Below are 18,655 nucleotides of genomic sequence, written 5' to 3' on the forward strand. Positions count from 1 at the left end.
TGGTGTTAGGCAAACTAGTCTTTATTCCTGAGGCTGGAAACAGGCATGCTCCCCTTGACCTGGCTGTGCCCCATCCCGGGCTTAGAGCACTGAGCTTGGAATCCTAGGACCTCCATTCCTGAGTTGTGTTTGTGTGCACGAAAGGGACTCCTGGGTGACATCCGGAGGCAGTACAGGGATGGAGGGTTCTCGTGGGTGCCCCGTCACAACCTTCAGAGGTGGGCAGTCTCGGGCAGCGTGGTCAGAGTTTGGTAACCTGAGCGAGCAGACGAGGGCAGTCAGTCTCCCGTCAGCCACGAAAGGGCACATACCTCCCCCCACAGCAACCCCTGCCCAGGAACAGCTTCATCTAAAGGCAGAAGGGTCCACTGGAAGGGCATCAGGAAGGGTGGGGACTTCCTGGAGCCGAAGTCAGTGTGGGCACAAGCAGGTCAAAAGAGCTCAGTGGGCCAGAGGTCAGCTCACCAAAACAGGGCCGACTGGGTTGGCCCTCGGCTGTTGGAGCGCAAAGATGACGGCATCATGGACAGAGGCAAAAAGGTGCTGCTTAGTGATGGATGCGTCGAAGAAGTGCCCGGCCTCAAGCTGAGTGACCACGGGAGCTGTCGGCAAGGATAGGTCTCTGGAGTCGAAGAACCACCAGGAACCCCAGCCCCACTCACCAGCAAAATGCCCTGACCCACGTCACCCCAAATGCCACCCCAGAGGCTACAGCTAAACCCCAGTAACTCTTGACCCTTGACCCCGCCTTCCAGGAGATCTCCAGTTTCAGAGAAAGACATTTTTCCTTGTGCTTCCTGGAAGACTCTGGCCAGAAGAGTTCAACCCTCTTCCCGAACCACTCCGGCTGTCCCCACCCCACGCACTGTGGCAGGCAGCCATGTACACTTCCACCTCGATCTCCCGGAAGTCACGGAAAATCTGCAGCAGAGAAAGGGACCAGATTCAGAGGGAGGCCCAGGGGCTCTGAGGGCGGACTCGGGCAGGCTGCGGAGAGGGAGTTTAGAGACGCTGGGAGGGCTCTTAGAGCTAGTTATGGGGTCAAAGTAGAGGCTTGAGGGGGCTCGTCCTCCCCCAGGGTCTTTCTAGGGGTACTTCCAGCCCCTTACATTCTTCAGGCTCTTGACGCACACGGTGTCCACGAAGGAGAGGGCACCCAGGTCCAGGACAAGGCTGTGGAAGTCCGGCTGAGGCAGGCCCAGGGCCCTCAGTGTGGACGCATCTGGGGCCTTGGCTTCTTCTTGACCACTGGCTGCCGTGTCCTCTAGCTCATTCTCTGTGCTTACCTGCTGGGGAGCCAGACACACTGCCAGGACTGGCCACGAGGAGGTGAGGCAGGGACTACGCACAGACATGCGGCGACACAGAGGGTCGGAAGGTGGGGCAAGCATGTAAATATGAACTTAGACGGGGCATGCAGGGGACGCAGGAGGACGTGGATATGGGAGCCTCCCGTATGCAGACAGGAGGGACACATGGGGACACACAGGAGAGGATGCCCAGACTCAGAGCACGCACAGACACATATACCGCTGTTACCTCCTGGGTCCAGGCTTAATGGCGACGCTTAAGAAGGAAGGGCGCTGGGAGACCGTGCCCTACCCTGAGGTCAGCCAGGGTCGAGTGGGTTGGGGGCCAAGGGACAGAGCAGAAGGGACACGTGCACACATGTGCACGCACGGACAACTCAGCACCCCACCTGGGTCTCTAACTGAGCTTGGTGTCTCCTTCGATCCTATATTTTTTCTGCATACACCCAAACCCTTGCCTGCTTCCATGAGACAGACTGTGGGGCCTTGTGGACTCTACACACTCAAGTTCTTCATCAAGGCCTCAGATCACAGACAAAAAGCCACACATAGAATTCTACGGCATACCACTAGAGATCTCTCCAGCGTATCTGATCCATCATCCCAGTGCACGATCACCTTGAACCCACAGCGGCAGGTCCATGGCTTTCCTCACAGGAAATACCTGGGGTACCCCCATCTCTGCAGCCACGGCTGCCCCTTCTCTCACTGTTGGCCTCACCTGGGCCTTGGAGCCCTCCACATTGTTGCTCTCAATGTCACCGTCACTGGTGTTGACATTGGCGGAAACAGAAGTGCCCTTGGAGGCAGCACCCTAGGCCAGCAAAGAAGAGGGACAGAAAGCAGTTGTTCCAGTTGCCGTATTAACGGCTGCTCCAGGCAGGCCTGGTGTTGCCCCCCGGCTCTGGGCAGGTAGGCGGGCCAGGAACCAACCAGCTGAAGGCGCTGGGGTTTTACCCAGCTTCGGGAAGAGCCATAAAAGAAAGAAAACTGTGATTCACACTGTCAGTGACTCAGGAAATGAGAGAAAAATAAAACCCACCAAGAGCCAGGACCTGCTAGGGGAGTAAAGCAGGAACCCTGGGTGCATCAGGAAGGAACAGGGATAGAGAACAAGGGTGAGAAGTTGGGAAACCGGGAGGCTGAGGGGGAGGCTGGGTGGGGTCGGCAGCAGGACAGAGGGCAGAGCCACTGGCTCAGAGGGGCCCCTGCCTGTTTCTGGAGCTTCTTCTGCAGTTGCTTCAGCTTTAACTCCTGTTTTCTGAGCAGTTTCTTTTTCCGGGAGATGAGCTGGTCAACGTCCACACCGCACTAGAGGCAAACATGGAGGAAGCGGATATGGGCGCTATGGGGAGCTGGGGGGCCCTCTGACACACCCTGGGGCACCCAGGCCTCACCCTCCGCTTCAGCGCATCACTGTAGAGCTCAGCATTGGCGAAGTACACGGTGGCCGAGGAGCGGAAGACCTTCACGCCTGGGACCTCCCGGGCCTGGGCAGGGGTCAGGGTGGGGATGGCTGAGCCCCCTCTCTCATGACTGCATCTTGTTTCCTGCCTTTCCTCATGTGCCCCAGTGCCTGCCGCCCCCCCAGCCCTCTGCTCCCCAACCAGCAGGGGTGCAGCTTGAGGCCCATGTCACCCTGACTCCTCATCCTGCTCCTGCCCTCTGCCCAGGCCCTCAGCTGCCTGTCCAGCTTTCTCCAGGTCGCCCCGCACCTCTCCCTCCCGTCTCCCCCGCCCTCCTGCCACTACCTAAGCTGGGTTTCAGTGGCTCTTAGGCTTCCGCTTGGGTCTCCAACCCTGGCCCTGTGGTCTGTCTTCTGTCACCCCATTCAGCCCAGGTCTCTGCTCGGTGCTCGGACCTGCATAACGTGCCCCGCACCCCATATCTCCCTTTCCATCCGGCGGAGGGGCTCCCCGCATGTCTTCCACTCACTCTGCCTGATCGTACTGTGCTCGGCTTTCAAGGCTCCATGTCAGGGGGATGGGTTTGTTCATTCCAGAGCCTCCACCTCTGTCCCCAGTGCTTGGCACAGAGGCCAGTGAATGACAGCGATTTGGTAACTCCGTCAGGTCAAGAAACAGCCTCCCTGACACCCCAGTGCCCCAGGATGCCACCCCTTCAGCACGCTTGACCCAGGGCTGCTCCGCAGGATGGGGCTTGGACTGCTGGCTCCAAGAGAGACGCCTCCCCAGGTCCCCAGGTCTATCTTTGTCCACTCTTCCTCTGACCCTTCCTAGCCTCTTGTCCTTGGAGTTGGGGTGAGGGGCGTCATAGACCCAAATTCCCCCCTTGAAAGTCCAAAGGCCAAAGTGCCCTCGGCTCTCGATGTCCTTGTCAGCTGCGGAAGAGACTAACAAAGGCCCATTCTGCCTCTGTCCCACCCTCCATCCCCTCCTGCTCAGCCCCTGCCACTCACCTCTGAGTACTCTGCCACGTCTCTGTAAATATCTGTGTCTGGTACCTGCCCCAGGACACAATAGTGGGGCCTGTGAAGGAGAGACAAGTGTGGGTGGAGGGGCACGAGGAGACGGGGCAACTGGGAGCCTGGGGTCACCCTCAAGATGTGGGAAAGCTGAGGGGAGCCCCTGTGGACCTCATCCCTCGCCAGCTGGAATGGGGGGATGGAGAGGGGTCACTCACAGCTGCGTGCGGACCACCACGAGCAGCAAGGAGAAGGCTACTGCCACTGCCAGGCCCAGGTCCAGGTTCAGCAGGATGGTGGCCACAAAGGTCACCAGCCAAATGAGCTACAAAACAGACAGCGGCAGATGGGATCCAGAGAGGCCACTGGGGATGAAGGCCCCCGACCCACCCCTGGGTTCCCAGGCCTCACCAGATCCACACGATTTGCCTTCCAGAGGGAGCATATGTCTGTGAACTGCATCAGCATACCCTTTAGGTTCACGATGATGGTGGCTGCCAGGACTGCCTGTCATGGGGGAGTGTCACTAGGGCTGCTGAGGGGTACCCAGATGCTGACAACCCTGACCCTCCCAGCATGAGTCAGCCTGACCTCAAGCACCTGAGCCTAATCTCAAATGACACTAACCACCACCTGCCCCGGAAACCTGACAACTTAGACCTGACTGAGAAGGGTTCTAATCCCTGGCCTTTGGCTCCAAACCTCACCGCAAAGATCTCAACCTTGAAAAACAGCATGACCTGGTTCCCTGCCCCTCATCTGGGGCCTCGCAGACTGATCTGAGACCCTGGCCAAGGCCCTCAAGCCTGGATGGGCGGGGGTTGGGGTGGGGGGCTCACCTTGGGCAGGTCTTGGAAGAGTTCCCCAAGTTTGACGATGATGATGAGAATGAAGAGGGAGGAGATGGCTCCAGCCACCTGTGGGGTAGGAGTGAGCAGTAGGTAGGGTGAGCGTGGGTGGGGAGGGGTCACCCAGGCAAAGCAGTTGTGCACAGATGCACAGCCCCGCCCACACCTGAAGCTTACCTGTGTGTTGCCCCCTGTGCTCTCCTGTACCAGGCTCCGAGACATGGAGCAGCTCACGGGGAAGCACCGGAAGATGCCCCCGATGAGGTTACTGAGGCCGAGGGCCACCAGCTCCTGGAGGGGGGGAGTGCAGATGTAAGGTGACTTCACGGGCAATGCCTGGTCACTGTGCCGCTGTGTCTAGGCCCTACACGTCCCCAACCTCCATCCCTCTTCAGTAGCCCCCAAAGACCTGCCTGCTTTCCCACCCTCAGTCCCCCGCATGGTCCCAGCACATCTGTCTGTTGTCCCCGTGAGTCCCACCGGATACTGCAACCCCCCAGGCCCTGGAGTCTATTGTACACCAGGTTGACCCCACGTGTCCCCCGCCCCATCCCCCAGACCTGGTTGCTGTCCACCCGGTAGCCATGCCTCAGGCCAAAGATCTTCCCCAGAGAGATGGCAATGGCAAAGCCAACTATGGCGATGGCGAAGGCATTTCCCACGAGCTTCACGAACAGCTGGAGGTTGGGGGCCACTGGGGGTACCAGCCTATGAGGGACAGCTGTGAGGCCAAAGGAAGGAGTAGGCTTTGGCCGCCCAGCCCTCCCCGACCTCCAGGGCCGCACCCTGCAGGAATGTTGCCCACGACATCCACCCCGAATCTGCGCTTCAGGCCCACGCCATAGGAGATGCCCGTGGCCCCGATGAGCTGGGGGGAGAGGACAGAGTCAGGAGAGGGAAGTGCTGGCATCGCTGTCAGTGGGGATGAAGGGGAGGCCTGGAGCGAAACCTGCGGAGGGGCTTGGGGGAGTTGGTGATGGGGTGAGAGACAGACATCACCGTTTGGGGAAAGAGAAGATGCTGTCAGGGGCAGGAAGATGCCAACACCAGGTCCCCCATCCCCAGGAGCTCTCGCCAGTGCCCACTCCAGCTAGTCTTTCAATACCTGGGGGATGCCCACTGGGATATAGCCTCACTTGCCCCTCTCCCCTGCCCCCCAAACTCCGAACCGTGAGCAGTTCTCCGGGGATTGGCAAGGGCAGATGACGCTGCAGCTTGCCATTCAACAGCTTCACCAGCACGAGCACCACCCCTGCCACGATTGCAGTGACCACAGTGCCCACTACGGCCTGGGGCAGCTTCTGGCAGACCTCCAGCACTGTCTGAGGGGAGGCAGGGTCACGGCCAGCACTCGAGGTCATGGGGCACACCCCCCCGTCCCTCCTCCCACCCTCACTCACATAGATGAGGGACAGTGGCCCAGAGAAGTTGCTCAGACGGAGGCCAAACACATACTTGAGCTGCGAGACGAAGACCTGTATAGACGCGGCTGTGGTATAGCCGCGGACCAGAGGCTCTGACAGATAGGTGACCACGAAGCCGAAGTGGACCAGGCCCAGCCCCACCTGTGGGGTGGCCAGGGGCAGTCAGAGAAGACGGGGGTCCTAGGGGTGGCTGGAGCAGAGCCCAGGGCAGGTGGGATCAGAGGGGCATGCGATGAGGGGGAGGACGATGATGGTCACTCAGGGGAACTGGCGGACGGGGTAGGAGTGGGTTTGGTGGTTGGGCGGGAGCTCTGCACCTGGAAGAGGCCGACCAGGACACTGAGCGTGGAGGCCAGCTGCACGCGGGTGGCGTCTCTGGCCACCTGATCGACTGTGGAGTTCGAGGTCTGCAGGAAGGCCTCATCCGGGGCCAGGGATTCTGTCACACTGCCCACCATCACGGACATGACCGCAAAGGTGCCTGCAGGGGACCGGTCAGGGCGTGTCTGAGGGAGAGAGGACACTGCCCTACCCTGGATCCCTGGTCTTAAGGAAGAGGCCAGGAGATGTCCATTTCTAGACTAAAATCCTCAGACCATGCCATGCCATAGAGGCGGTGGGTGGTCAGGTAGAAACCCTGAGCTCGGGGGAGGGTGTCTAGGAATGCTGGCCCCACATCGTCTACCCCGCCCGCCCGTGCCCATTGGCTCAGGAAGTTGGAATGGACAAGGGGGCACGGCCTGCCTTCCTATCAGGCCTCTGCCGAGTCCTGGGCCCCTCGAGTTGCTTCACCCACCCATGCCCTCCTGAGCCAGGGCCTCTAGGTAACCTGAACCTGTGGCCCCTTGCTCAGAGGCCTAGCCCTGCTTGGGAAGGACACTTGGGCCCGTCTCTCGGTGGCCCAGCACCAAGGCTGCCCTCTTAAGTTCCCTTGCCCTGCTCAGCCCTCCCTCACCCTGTCCTCCATGGGGGATGGGAGCATCCTTCTGCAAAGCCAGGCCTGGCTCCACTCACCCACAGAGATGTGTCGGGAAGTGCCGAACAGGAAGTAGATAAAGACAGGGTAGAAGGAGCTGTAGAGGCCAAACACGGGGGGCAGTCCAGCCAGGAGGGCGTAGGCCAGGCCTTGAAAGGATGAGAGAATCCCAGCCCTAGGTCATGGGCCATAGTTCCAGGGGCAGGAGTCATGGCTTCAGATTTTTTTTTTTTTTTGGTGGGGAGTGGTGGTGGGGAGGGGGCGCTTCAAGACCAGGGTCGGGGTCACCACCCAAAGGCTGAGGGTACAGCTTCTGAATCAGGGGTGGCTCACCCTGTGGTAGCTGCATAATGGCCACACTCAGGCCAGACAACAGGTCACCCAGGAGCCAGTCTCGCACGGGATACTGGGGGAGCCAGGCCAGAACCGGGAGGCATCGGAAGAGAAGGGCTCGGGCTCGAGCGTGGGAGCACCTGGGGACACAAGGGTAGGTGCCGAAGGACAGGGACTACCTAAGTCCTGCCAGTGTCCCCCAGCCCCTCTGCTCGGAGCCTTACTGAAACCAGGTTCGCCACTTGGGGGCCCCAGTGACCGAGCCCCAGTGCCCCAGCTGCTCCAGCTGCTCCTGGTTCAGCAGTGGCCGCTCCACATGGTAGTCTCGCCTCCTCAGCTCCATCGCCTCTGTTGTGGCCAGCAGTATGTGTGTGTCCCGTGGTCTGGGGTGGCAAGACCAGAGACACAGTGAGGGCACCCCCGGCCCACCTTCCCCCACACCTCCACCTCAGACAAGAGTCATTCACCTGACTTTTTTAGGCCCCAAGATCTGGGTAGGTCCAGCTCCCAGCTGGCCCTTGTGAGCCCCAGGCTCCGCCCAGGCCGGGGCAGGACCTGAACTTTGGCTAGTGAAAGCCTCTTGCTGGGCCAAAGTCTCTCACGAAGAGACAGCAAGATGAGCACAGACCATACCTCCAGCCCAGGTGTGGCTGCTCAGCCTTGAGTGTTCTACCAGTCCAGGTCCCAGGCTGACTGCCCCTCCCAGCTTCCGGCCCCGAGCCTCTTGCTCTCCCCCAGCCAGTTCCTGTCCAGTCTCTGAGTCCTTATCCAGCTGCCCATGAGCCCAGTGCTGGCTGGCTGAGAGCACATGCGAGGAAGGGATCCAGCAAAGCAGGGGGCCAGTTCTTCAGGTATACCTCTCTTCAGATGAGACCTTCCCCTCTCAAGGAAGGAAAGTACTGGGGCTAAGATTGCGCCTGGTCCTCCAGCCCCAGGGTCCAGGTTGCAGAGAAACTCGGCCTAATCTGAGAAAGCCAGCGGGTGGCTCTCACCTGGAGAGAAAGGGACCTCACTTTGGAATAGGAGATCTCACCTGACAGGAAAGTTTTCACCAGCCAGGTAAGTTCTGTCCTGGGGAGAATCTCTGATCTGCCCAGAGGCTCCCACCTAAGAGGGGGTATGATCTTACTCGGGAATAGGAGATCTGTGGGGAAGGAGTTCTTACCTGGGGGAAGCTCTCACCTTGGGGGGAAGCTGTCCTGGAAATAGATCTCACTTGGGAATAAGAGCTCTTGGAAGGGGGAGCTTTTACCTGGCTGGAAGTTTTCACCTGCCAGGAAAGTTCTGCTCTGGAGGGTACTCACCCAAGGGAAGCTCTGACCTGGGGGAGGCTCCCACCTGGAATGGGAGAAAGCTCTCACCTGGGAATGGATCTCAGCAGGGACATCTTACCTGGAGGAAAGCTCTCCCCTGCTGAGAAAGCTTTCACCTGTCAGGAAAGTTCTGCTCTGTAGGCAGCTCTGACCTAGGGGGAGGATCCCACCCAACGTGCAGGAACTCACCTGGGAAAGGCTTCTAAACTGGGTGTCCCGGTTGGAGGAGGAAGTGGCGTGGGTACAGAGAAAACCCCAGAGACTTCTCATTGCTGTCTCAGAGATCTTTGAGCCCCCTCGCCACTCCTCCTTGAGTCACTCAGGTCTTCTAAAAGGACTTCCCCACCCCACCCCACCCCTCCGCAGAACTCGCGCTTGGGGGGCGGGGCCTAGAGCCTTGGCCCCTCCCTCTGGTAGAGCACCCCGGCCAGAGCCCAAGCGCTCGTTCGCAGATCAGTAGAAAGGCTGGGTGGACTCAGGCCCGCGATGTGGACTCTCTTGCAGCGACCTCCCGACACCGGCGCGCCCGCCGGCGCACCTCCTGGGCCGGGGCTCCTCCGCACGCGGCCGGGTCCCTGTTGCGCGGGCTCCCGCCCCTATCCCTCGCTGCAGCTGGGCAGCCGCCAGCAGAAAATTGGCAAAGAGGTAAACCGAGGCGTTGCAGACATGAAATGGCTGCTCCTGATTTGGCGGTACCCTTCCGAGGTAACCCAAGCCGGCGCCTGCGCGGGGGCCGTGGGGCGGCCCGCGCCTCGCGGACACGCACGCGGATACGGAGAACCGGGGCTGCGCCCTGCACTCACCGGGACGCTTCTGACAGCCCCATGGCTGGAAAGCTGCCAGGTGCAGCCAGCTCTCTAACAGCTCGGGCCCGAGGCCGCTACGGGCCGAAAGGCGGGGCTGGGACGGGGGCAGGACCTGCGGCGCGCACCCAAGGGCCAATCCCCGGGCAGAACTGGGAAGGCTTAGGCCAATCAGCTTGCCTGGGCGGGGCCTAAGTGCCGTTCTGCGGGCGGGGTGAGCCCGAAGGAGAAAGATTTAACCCCTTCGTCTCCTGCTGCCTGGCTCCTACCCCACAACGTGGCTCGCCCAGACTTCCTGTCTGTGCCGGGTGGAACTACAGAACTCGGACCCGCGGCTCCAGGTCCCTGAGTGGAACGGGCCTGATACCAGGTCCTGACTTGTTGCGGAGGGTCCCCATGGGATGGGAAGGGGAAATCCTCAAGGTGACAGGATGCTTGGGGGAGCGGCTAGGGACCAGAGCCTTAGCTCTCCCTTCCGCGGGTATTCGGATCCAAGGGGCCATCCCCTCTGAGGGCGCCACCCTCAGGCTTTTTCCAGGCATGACACTGAGGCCATAGGTGTCCAAAGCCTCCCTTTTCGACTCTGGACACCCAGACCTTGAAATGAGGCTGAAGTTCCCCTCCACCTCACATGGCACAGCCCAGGCATCTTGCCCAAAGTTTCTCCCTCAGCCCGGCCGTGGAGGAACGCGACGTCGCTGCTGGCTCCAAGGTCGAGAGGCTGGTAGGAGTCAGTGCTGTTGTAAGTGGGCTGAAGGGTTAGCAAGGACAGTTCCCAGGGTTGGTTTGACCCCTGGTCAGGGTAAATGCCAGGGCAAATGCAAGACTGCAGGCCCTGAAAACTTAGGAAATCATCCTGTTGCCTTGACAAGGGAGGGAGTTTCCCTGGGGACCTTACTCCCAGCACCTGTACTTGTACTTCAGGCCCCAATCACAAGGTGACAGGTCAGAATTCAGGGTGAAAGAAGTAGGAACCTGGTCCAAATCTCCAATGAAATAAGCTAAAAGTAGCTGAATATTCCCCCCCGGGGGGGGGGAGGAGGGAGGACAGTGCTCGGATTTCTCCCAAAGGTCAGCCTGGCCACCGTCCTACGTGACCAAACAGAAAGAGTCAATAACCATTTTCTATAGAAGTTTATTCCCAAAACAGAGCGCGGCTTCACGGAACAATTTACACAGACAGGAAAAGGGGCCACGGGGCTGGAGGGGGCGACCTCCAGAGAGGGGCATCTACAGAACCTAGGACATAGCAAGGACAACCCCCTCTCCCTACAGTGGACCCCTCAACCCTTCCAGGGCTGAAGTCATTCTGGGTAAGGAGAGCTGGGGTCCTGGCTGGTGGGATTTGGCACCAGTCAGTGAAGTAGAACTCTTAATCTCCTTGGAAACTGCCTCCTAAGAGTATGCGTAGGAGGGGAGGGTGTCTGCACAGAACCCCAGCCCCTCACAACCCTCCACCACTACTGTTCGCAGTGGTCAGAGGATCCCTACTCTCCAGGCTTTTGGGGCCTGCTGTTCAGCAGGGGACTCAGAAATGACCTTTGGCCTGGAAGAGCTAGGGGTTAGAGACCCCTCCATATGGCCAAGGTCCAGGGTCCTCACAGACGGGTCCTCGAAGCCCCTTTCCCACTTTCTCTACCTTTCACTTTGTAAACAAGGGGGGGTGGGGAGAAAAAAACATTCTTAACTGTAAACGAAGTGTAAAAGTTCAAAGTTTTAAGTTGTAAACAAAGTTTTAAAATGTTTTAAATCTTGACCTGTAAACAAAGTAACAAAATTTAAAAGTCCCCAGTTCCGGACATCAGATGAAGTAATAAAAGTGAGAGTTTTGTGAACAGGGTCCTAACAGTCATTTTTCCCTTTAGAAGGGAATAAAGGAGGGTGGAGCTGTGTCGCTTCCTGCAGCCCAGGTATGTAGGGCCAGGGAGGTTCCTGTACTCATCGGAGGCAGTGGCCCCTACATTCCGTGTCTTTAGTTCCCTCTTTTCTGCTCCCTTTCCTCGCCCTCCTACCCCAGGCTTTGGAATAAAGTCTAGCCAGGGGCAGTGTCAGGGAATCAAATGGCACCACAGACAACTTTTGCTCACAGCAGGGGCTGGGGCTGAAGAAAGAGACCCGTGGGTCCACCTTCTGCAGGAATGTCTGATTAGAGGCCTGAGCCCTTCCCCATGGGAGAAAGGGAAGCCTTGCTCTGTAAACATGACATCTGCTGCTCCACCAGTGCCCACAGCATCAGTCCTAGGTCATAAGGCAGTAAGTGGCAGGGACTCCACATAATAAACATCCACAGGGAGGGACGGCCTGAGCGATCCCCTGTGAGGCAGTCGGAGGACCCCTATTTCCAAGACCAACCCTCAGTCCCAGAAGTTTGGCCCTCGGGGCATCCGAGAAAAAGCAAAGATCGATTCTGTACTTTGGGCCCTGACAATATGCAGATCGACCTGGGGGCTAGGGGGCATTTGCCTGAATCCGCCCCAGTACGATGATAGAAAAGAGCATATGGTTTGCCAGGGACCCGAATGGGGCCAAACTCTGTACCTCTTTCCCTCTGTCCCCTCCCTCTCCCAGCCCAGCCTCAAAACCCCAGGCGACAGAAAGCTGAAAAATAACATAAGCATATCTCTCTGGTTACAAAGGTACAAAACGTATAAAAGTCCTCCCTTCAGTTCCTCGCCCCGCACACCTGTTACACGCATGCTCACACGCTCACAGACGAGCATAGAACCTCAGCACGGCAGCAACAGGCAGAGCCAAGGGCTGCCTCGGGATCAGCCCCTGACTCCTGGAGTTTCTTCCATTTGCCCCAATCCTCCATCGCCCTCGGCTGTTCCTCAGCTTGTCCGTCTGCCCCTCAGGAATGACCCTCACTTCTGGGAACTCTGCAGAGTTGAATGCGGACGTTGAAGGTGGTTGCTGAGAGGACTCTGAGTCAGGTGGCTCTGGATTCCCCTCACCTCCCCCATCACCTTTGCCTCTCAGTCCCCACCCCTCTTATGCCCATTTCGGGGTTCTCTGATCCTTTCACCCATTCGGGACCCCCAAAGGCATCAGCAAGGCCCCCTGGTCAGCCACCTATGTCTGTAAGCACTGAGCAAGCACCTACTACGTACAGATACTATGTTGAGCACTTGACAGTTTGTTACTACAGACACATTTTGCAGATGAAGAAAATGAGGCTCAGAGAAGTCAAATGTGACTCCAGAGCCTGAAGCCCTGCTCAGTCCCCCTGTCCTCTACCTGCCCCCAACAACCAAACCCCAAGGCTAGGCTGCAGGAGGCCCCAGGTTGTGCTCACGGCTCCCTCTTATCCCTACCCCCAGCATCCTTCCAGAGCCCTGAGCACCAGGCCCCCCAAATCGCTTGCCCCTCTCTTTCTCCTTCCCCAACTCTGCTCAGATTCTGTTGGTCTCCTGCCCTGCTCCCAGGGTCCCCTGCCCCGCAAAGCCTTCTCATCCCACGGACCTCCACAGAGCCTGACCTAGCTGTTTCTCCTTGAAAAGCCGCTCTCCGTTTGGCTTCCGAAGGCAGGGCAACTCCGGGTTCCTCCCCACTCCCTCTCCGACTCCTGTGTATCCAGCTGTTTGCCAGGTACGTCTACCACCCCCTACCCCACAGATGCCCCACAGGCACCTGAGACGCACCAGGTTGCACCTCAATTCCTGTGCGCACCCCCCACCCCCGCACCATAGTGCCCAAAGGTGGGATGGACTTAATACTGACCTGCTAAGTAATGAATGATTTACCAAAAAAGTTAGCTCTTCAGCCTGGCATAAAAGGCACCCATATCCTGGCACTACCTCCAACCCTCGCCCAACCCCACCCACCGGACCCCCTAAGCACAGCCTCCCCAGAAGACTCCTCCTCTCCTCCCTGCCCCTCCCACTGGCTCCTGCCCACCCTGCCACCCCACACTCCACTGGCTTAAGCCCTTTTGAAAGGTACCTATCTCTCCTTCTTAGCCCGGGGAAGTGCAGGGGACGGTGGCTGGCCCCAATCATACAGGCAGCAAGTCCCTGTTAATCACAGCCCTACTCCCTGCCAGACTTCTGCCCTCAGCCTGTGGCCCGCTTGTTGTGCTGAGACTCGGGGAGCCCCCACTGTCGGCTAACGTACACCCTATTCTGTGGCAGAACGCAGGGCAGGGTGTACAGGAGGTGGCCCTAAGCTGATGAGGCTGTGAGCAGGTGACGGACTCCGCTTACTCTGAGTCTGGCGACAGCTCCGAGATGCTGTGGGACGTGGCGGAGCGTGGCGTGGAGGGCCCGAGCGCAGAGGCTGTGGCAGAAGGCGTGGCAGTGGTGTGAGGGCCCGAGGGCGTGCTGGAGGACTGCACGGAGGAGGAGAGAGCTGAGGAGTTGAAGGAGGCGAGGATAGAGGAGAGGATGTCCAGCTGCTCCGTGGAGGGGCCGTGGCTGGGGCCGCTGGCCGGGTCCTCCCGAACTCTGAGCAGCTGCGGGGATGGCCCGAGGCCTTCTCTTGAGGGGTGTCGGCTAGGCATGGGGTCCAGCTGATCCCCTGAGTTCGATCTCCTAGACAGGGAGTCCAGGGGCCGGGATGGCAGAGGTCCCTTGAGAGTTGCCGCTGGGGAGACAGGGGCAGAGGTGGGGGCTGTAGGTTCAGGTCCTGCACACCGCGGGGTGGGGGTAGTGTGCTCAACCACTCGCAGGGTGCCCCTAGGTCCAGCGCGTCTCGTGACCTGAAGCGGCCGGCCACGGCGCCAGGGTAGTCCCTGGGCGGCTGCCTCCGTGGGAGGGTGCTGCCCCGATCCCTGGGCTCCAGGCGGCCTGGCACAGCATCCAGGCGTTCCTGGGAGCCTGGCCGACTGAGGGGATGCAGAACAGGGGCAGGAGCCTCCTCCAGTCGCTCACGGCTCAGCTGCCGCCGGAGAAGCAGGTCCAGCTGTTCACGGGAGGAGTAGCGGCTGGCTGGCTGTGAAAGGCTGCCTGTGCCGGCTCCAGCATAGATGCGACCATAGGAGGCAGCCGGCACAGCACGGTGGCCCAAGGTGGCTGCACGGCACCAGGACAACTCAGGGGCACCTCGGGTCTGTGGCACCAGTGGGCACTGCAGTCGGTTCTTCAGGATGCCTGTGGGGAGACGAAGCGGGTGACAGGGTGTGTATGGGCTGGGGATAGAACTCCCTGGGTCTAGGAACACAGAAGCCCTGGGATCCTTGTGACACAAGATTGGGGGCAGAAAGCCCTTGGGGAGGGGCAGCGGCAGCTTCTGAGAATTCCAGAGAGGCAGCATGGGACAGAGTAGCGAGACAGGAATCCCTTGGGTCAGGAGAGGGCAGTCCCCATGCACAGGGGTAGGGACATGCCTCCCCCTGAGGTCAGAGGAAGGGCAGCCCCAGGTTCCGGTCAGGGTCAAAGGGCAGGAATCCCCTTGAGTTGGGGCAGGGACAACCCCTTGGTGTCCCTGTAAAGCTCTAACCCTCCAGGGTAGAGCAGGAGTTCTGATGTCTGGGGTGCAGAAGCTGCTAGGGTCCCCACAAAGCAGACTGGGGTTGGGGGAGGGGGAGGAATCCCCTTAGTTGGGGCAGGAGCGGCCCTAGAGTTTCTGTCGTGCAGACCAGGGTACGGGGCAGGCTATTCCCAGGTCAGGGTGGGGCAGTCTCCGGGGACTGTGAGGCAGGGTGGAGGAGCAGAAACCCCCCAGGTCAGAGCTGGAGGTGCTCTCAGGACCCCTGCGAAGCAATTTGGAATTAGGAGGATGAAATCCCCCGGGTCAGGACAGGGGTGGCCCCTGGGGTCCCTGAAGTGCAAGCCAAGGTCAAGGATACCTTTCCTCTGGCGCTGGGCCTGGCCCAGGGAGGTTTCGTCTCCACTGGTCAGGGCCAGGTCCGGCTGGTTGTCGCTGGCTGCTTCCTTGCTGGTGTCCAGCCCCAGGCGCCTTTCGGAGCCCCAGGTCTGCAGAGCACAGGGGGCAGCCTCGCACTCCCCCAGGGCTGGCCAGTAGGACAGGAGGTCATTGCCATCCACATCTGTGGAGCCAGGGCTGGTTACAGAAGCCTCTAGATTGACCCCTATGATCCAGACTCAGTGACCTCCTGGCCCTAACAACTCCTGAGACCCTGGCTATTCTGGGTACGGGTAGGACAAGAGATGTCTCTCAGGGATCAATGGAACCATCCGGGGAGGGACTTACTGATGAGCCGCTACTCTTGACTGGATTGGCGGAGGGGCAACCTGATGGCCGAGAGTGGAACCCCAACCCTCAGGGAAGACCAGGGGCTGGAGGGGTGACGTGTCACCCTACGACATCCCCAACCTTGTTCTTCTGTTCCCAGACTGTTGCTGGATCTCTAGCCAGCAGAACGCTGCTGAAAGGCTGGAGGGGGAGAGGGGTCCAGGGGCCCAGGGATGACCCCAGGTTCCTAACAGGTTGGTCCCAGGAATCCTCAGGGAGTAGCAGGGTCCCTGGGTCACACCCAAGTGGAACATGGGGTGTCTCTTGGTCAGCTGTGGGATCAGAGAGCCCCATCACCTTTGGGGTGGGTGAGGAGCCTCTCACTCTGGGCTGCTCGGCGGAGTGGACGCTGGAAACGGCCCCGTGTCCGGCCATTGTCCTCACTTTCTGAGGATGGGATGGACAGACTTCTCTCCTCCTCCAAGGACAGGTCACTGTCGGAGTCGGAGTCTGCACCTGGAGGCAGGAAGGTCAGAAGGAGGAAGGCCTAGCAGTGGCTTGGGGAGGCGAGGGGCTTGGGAAGTCTTGAGGGTGGCTACAGAGATGGGGCTGGGACTGGGGACCTAGGGAGAGCTTGAGCAGGGATAGGAACAGAAGGGCAGTGACCCAGCGGGGAGCCCACCCCAGCTTCTGCTCCTGGTTTGGGGCAGAAAAGAGGAGAATTGGGGAGAGATCCTCTGCTTCCCTCTTCCCTGACCCAGGCCCCTACCTCCACCGGCATCTCGATGGAACATGGCCACGTCCAGGTCAGTGGGGCCAGCGTGAGCCTGGAGGCTGTGGTCAGTGTGGTCAGCAGCCGAGCCATGTCGAACCAGGACATTGTCCCTGGAAATGCAGGAGACCCCCCACCCCACCCATCAAAGAGGATATGAGGGGGTGCTTTGGAGGCTGGGGTGTCTGCACACGCATGTGGAATGGCTCTGGAGGCATCCCAGGAGTGAGGCGTCGGGGGCAGAGGCAGCAGCAGATGGCCAAGATGGGACCTGGTAACGCCCACCCCTGGCAAAGTGGGGCTGATCTGAGCCATGGGTCCCCAGCACGAGGAGGCCCCTCTGGTCACCTGAGGCAGCCGCGGCCCCGCTGGCTATCGTGGTCCTGGGTCCGGCCAGAGCGGGCGCTGCTCACAGAGGAGACAGTGGAGGCACCCAGAGTGATGCGGATGAGGCCGCTCTCCTCGAAGAGGGTCGTGTTGTTACAAGCCCCAGGTCCCTGGGGGGTGGGGGGCAGAGTGTGAGCCAGCCCTGGAGAAGCCGCAAACCCTGGCCTCCCAGAGACCCCCCCGCTGACTCCCCAGTCCTGAGAGCCCCTCACCGTCCCAGGTGCTGGCCTGGCCTCTTCGGGCGCTGCCTTCCTGGCCAGACAGGCTGGTGTCCAGGCGGCCCGAGCATCTGCATTCAGGACACAGAAGAGCAGTAGCACCGCCAGGCCCTGCAGGTCAGCAAGGGTCAGAGAGAGATTGGAAATGAGTCAGAGAAGGTCAGAGCAGGGCCACCAGGAGTCAGTCAGGGACCTCGCAAGGGAGTTAGAGAAAGTCAGCCAAGGCAGTGAGAGGTCAGATGGCATGATGACTGGAGTCAGTGAAGGTCAATGTCGGCCAGCAAGTGGCCAGGAGCCTTGGTGTTGGTGAAAGGTCAGTCCAGGACCAGCACCCAGCCTGGTGTTAGTCACCAGGAAGAATCAGCCCCAGGCCTGGGGCCAATGCCCTGCCTGGGGTTGGACCCCCCCTGCTGAAGCCCCATGTGGTCCAGGGCGAGGGAGGGACGCCAGCGTTACCTGGAGCCCACAGAATCCGGCATGCAGGTAGTGGAAGGCCAGCACGCTGTGGTTGACTGCTAGGAGGCCGAAGAGCCAGGAGGCACTGACCAGCAGAAGGAGCAGAAAGGAGCTACGAAGGGTCCTGCCGCGGGAACGTGGGAGGACACAGGACACGCGAGAGTCACGCGGGGCTCATGCAGGGGACACAGAAGGACACACAGGGACATGGAGGTCACGGAAAGAACCAGGTACTCAGAGAGCCCTGAGGGGACATGGGGAAAACACAGGAAGTGGGGCATGAAAGAGAACATGGAAGACAGGCAGGGACACGAGCAGAGGGCAAAGTGAGCCACCCAGGCCATGGGAGACTCTGGGGAGACGGCTGGGCAGAAGCACGTGTGGGGCCAGAGTATGGCAAGGGCACCAGAGAGGGACCACGGGCCAGGGCAGACGTAATTTCCTCCCCCTACCCAGAATCTGGAGCCCAGCCTGCGCCAGGGATGCTCTGCGGACCTCAGACCCCACCCAGGGGGGGTGAGAATCCCCTACGTCCCCCCGACAGCCAACTCACAGCACAGAGTTCTTCTTGGCCTCCCTCTGCCCCGTGGAGCAGGATGTGCGGGCAGCAAGGAGAAATATGCTCCCGGTCATCTGGACCCCCGGCCGGACATGTGGAGTGGGGGCAGGGCAGAGAAAGATAGAGATGGTGAGGGACAGAGACGAGAGAGGCAGAACCAGAGAAACACACACACAGCACAGACATGAGAAACAAAGGAGCTTAGAATCATAGCATCAAAGTCAGGGATAGGAAGCCGGGGAGGGACGGAGAGAGGGAGGCAGAGGCAGGGAGAGCCATCTCCGACCCGGCCTCCATCTCCGTGCCAGCTGAGCGGGGGACAGCAGTAGAGGCCAATCCCAGGAAGCCTGCGGCCTGCCACCTGGCACCCCTCCGCTGATACCGCCACACCTGCTGCAGGGTCCCCTGCCCCCTCCAAGGGGAGCACACAGGTGGCACCTAGAGCAGGGCACTCACCACGATGACAAGGACGACAGGGCCTGCAAAGCTCCAGATGAGGGGTTCGTGGACCGAGATCCAGCAGAAGTCGGGGTTCCCATAGCCTTCAGGATCCAGGCCGACAGCAAGGCCTGGCGGGGAGAAGGGGCGGGACAGAAGGGGCGTGTTCTCGAGGGGAGCGGGGCTGAGAGCAGAGCAGGCTCCTCCTGGGGTAGAAGGCGTGGGGGGCCGAGGCCGGGGTCGTGACCAGGACTGGGGGTG

At 60.1% G+C, this 18,655-nt stretch overlaps 1 protein-coding gene across 1 annotated transcript in view; it reads right to left on the reverse strand.

Annotated features, from left to right (window-relative positions):
* Nucleotides 1-3: 3 nt before the first annotated feature.
* CELSR3 (cadherin EGF LAG seven-pass G-type receptor 3) overlaps nt 4-18,655 on the reverse strand; it is a 36,897-nt gene continuing 18,245 nt past the window's right edge. The window contains 30 exon segments of the mRNA XM_039836813.1: nt 4-256; nt 466-602; nt 867-921; nt 1,110-1,289; nt 2,032-2,124; nt 2,523-2,621; nt 2,708-2,800; nt 3,730-3,799; nt 3,954-4,060; nt 4,147-4,242; nt 4,575-4,652; nt 4,761-4,874; nt 5,144-5,291; nt 5,369-5,451; nt 5,753-5,905; nt 5,984-6,148; nt 6,325-6,488; nt 7,022-7,132; nt 7,317-7,456; nt 7,541-7,699; nt 13,635-13,995; nt 13,998-14,519; nt 15,218-15,418; nt 15,922-16,080; nt 16,334-16,449; nt 16,685-16,833; nt 16,936-17,052; nt 17,398-17,521; nt 17,951-18,030; nt 18,413-18,525. Coding sequence (XP_039692747.1) covers nt 242-256; nt 466-602; nt 867-921; nt 1,110-1,289; nt 2,032-2,124; nt 2,523-2,621; nt 2,708-2,800; nt 3,730-3,799; nt 3,954-4,060; nt 4,147-4,242; nt 4,575-4,652; nt 4,761-4,874; nt 5,144-5,291; nt 5,369-5,451; nt 5,753-5,905; nt 5,984-6,148; nt 6,325-6,488; nt 7,022-7,132; nt 7,317-7,456; nt 7,541-7,699; nt 13,635-13,995; nt 13,998-14,519; nt 15,218-15,418; nt 15,922-16,080; nt 16,334-16,449; nt 16,685-16,833; nt 16,936-17,052; nt 17,398-17,521; nt 17,951-18,030; nt 18,413-18,525 — 4,202 coding nt within the window. The 3' untranslated portion in view covers nt 4-241.

This window comes from Pteropus medius, unplaced genomic scaffold (assembly GCF_902729225.1).
Source record: "Pteropus medius unplaced genomic scaffold, Ma_sr-lr_union100, whole genome shotgun sequence".
Classification (NCBI taxonomy): domain Eukaryota; kingdom Metazoa; phylum Chordata; class Mammalia; order Chiroptera; family Pteropodidae; genus Pteropus; species Pteropus medius.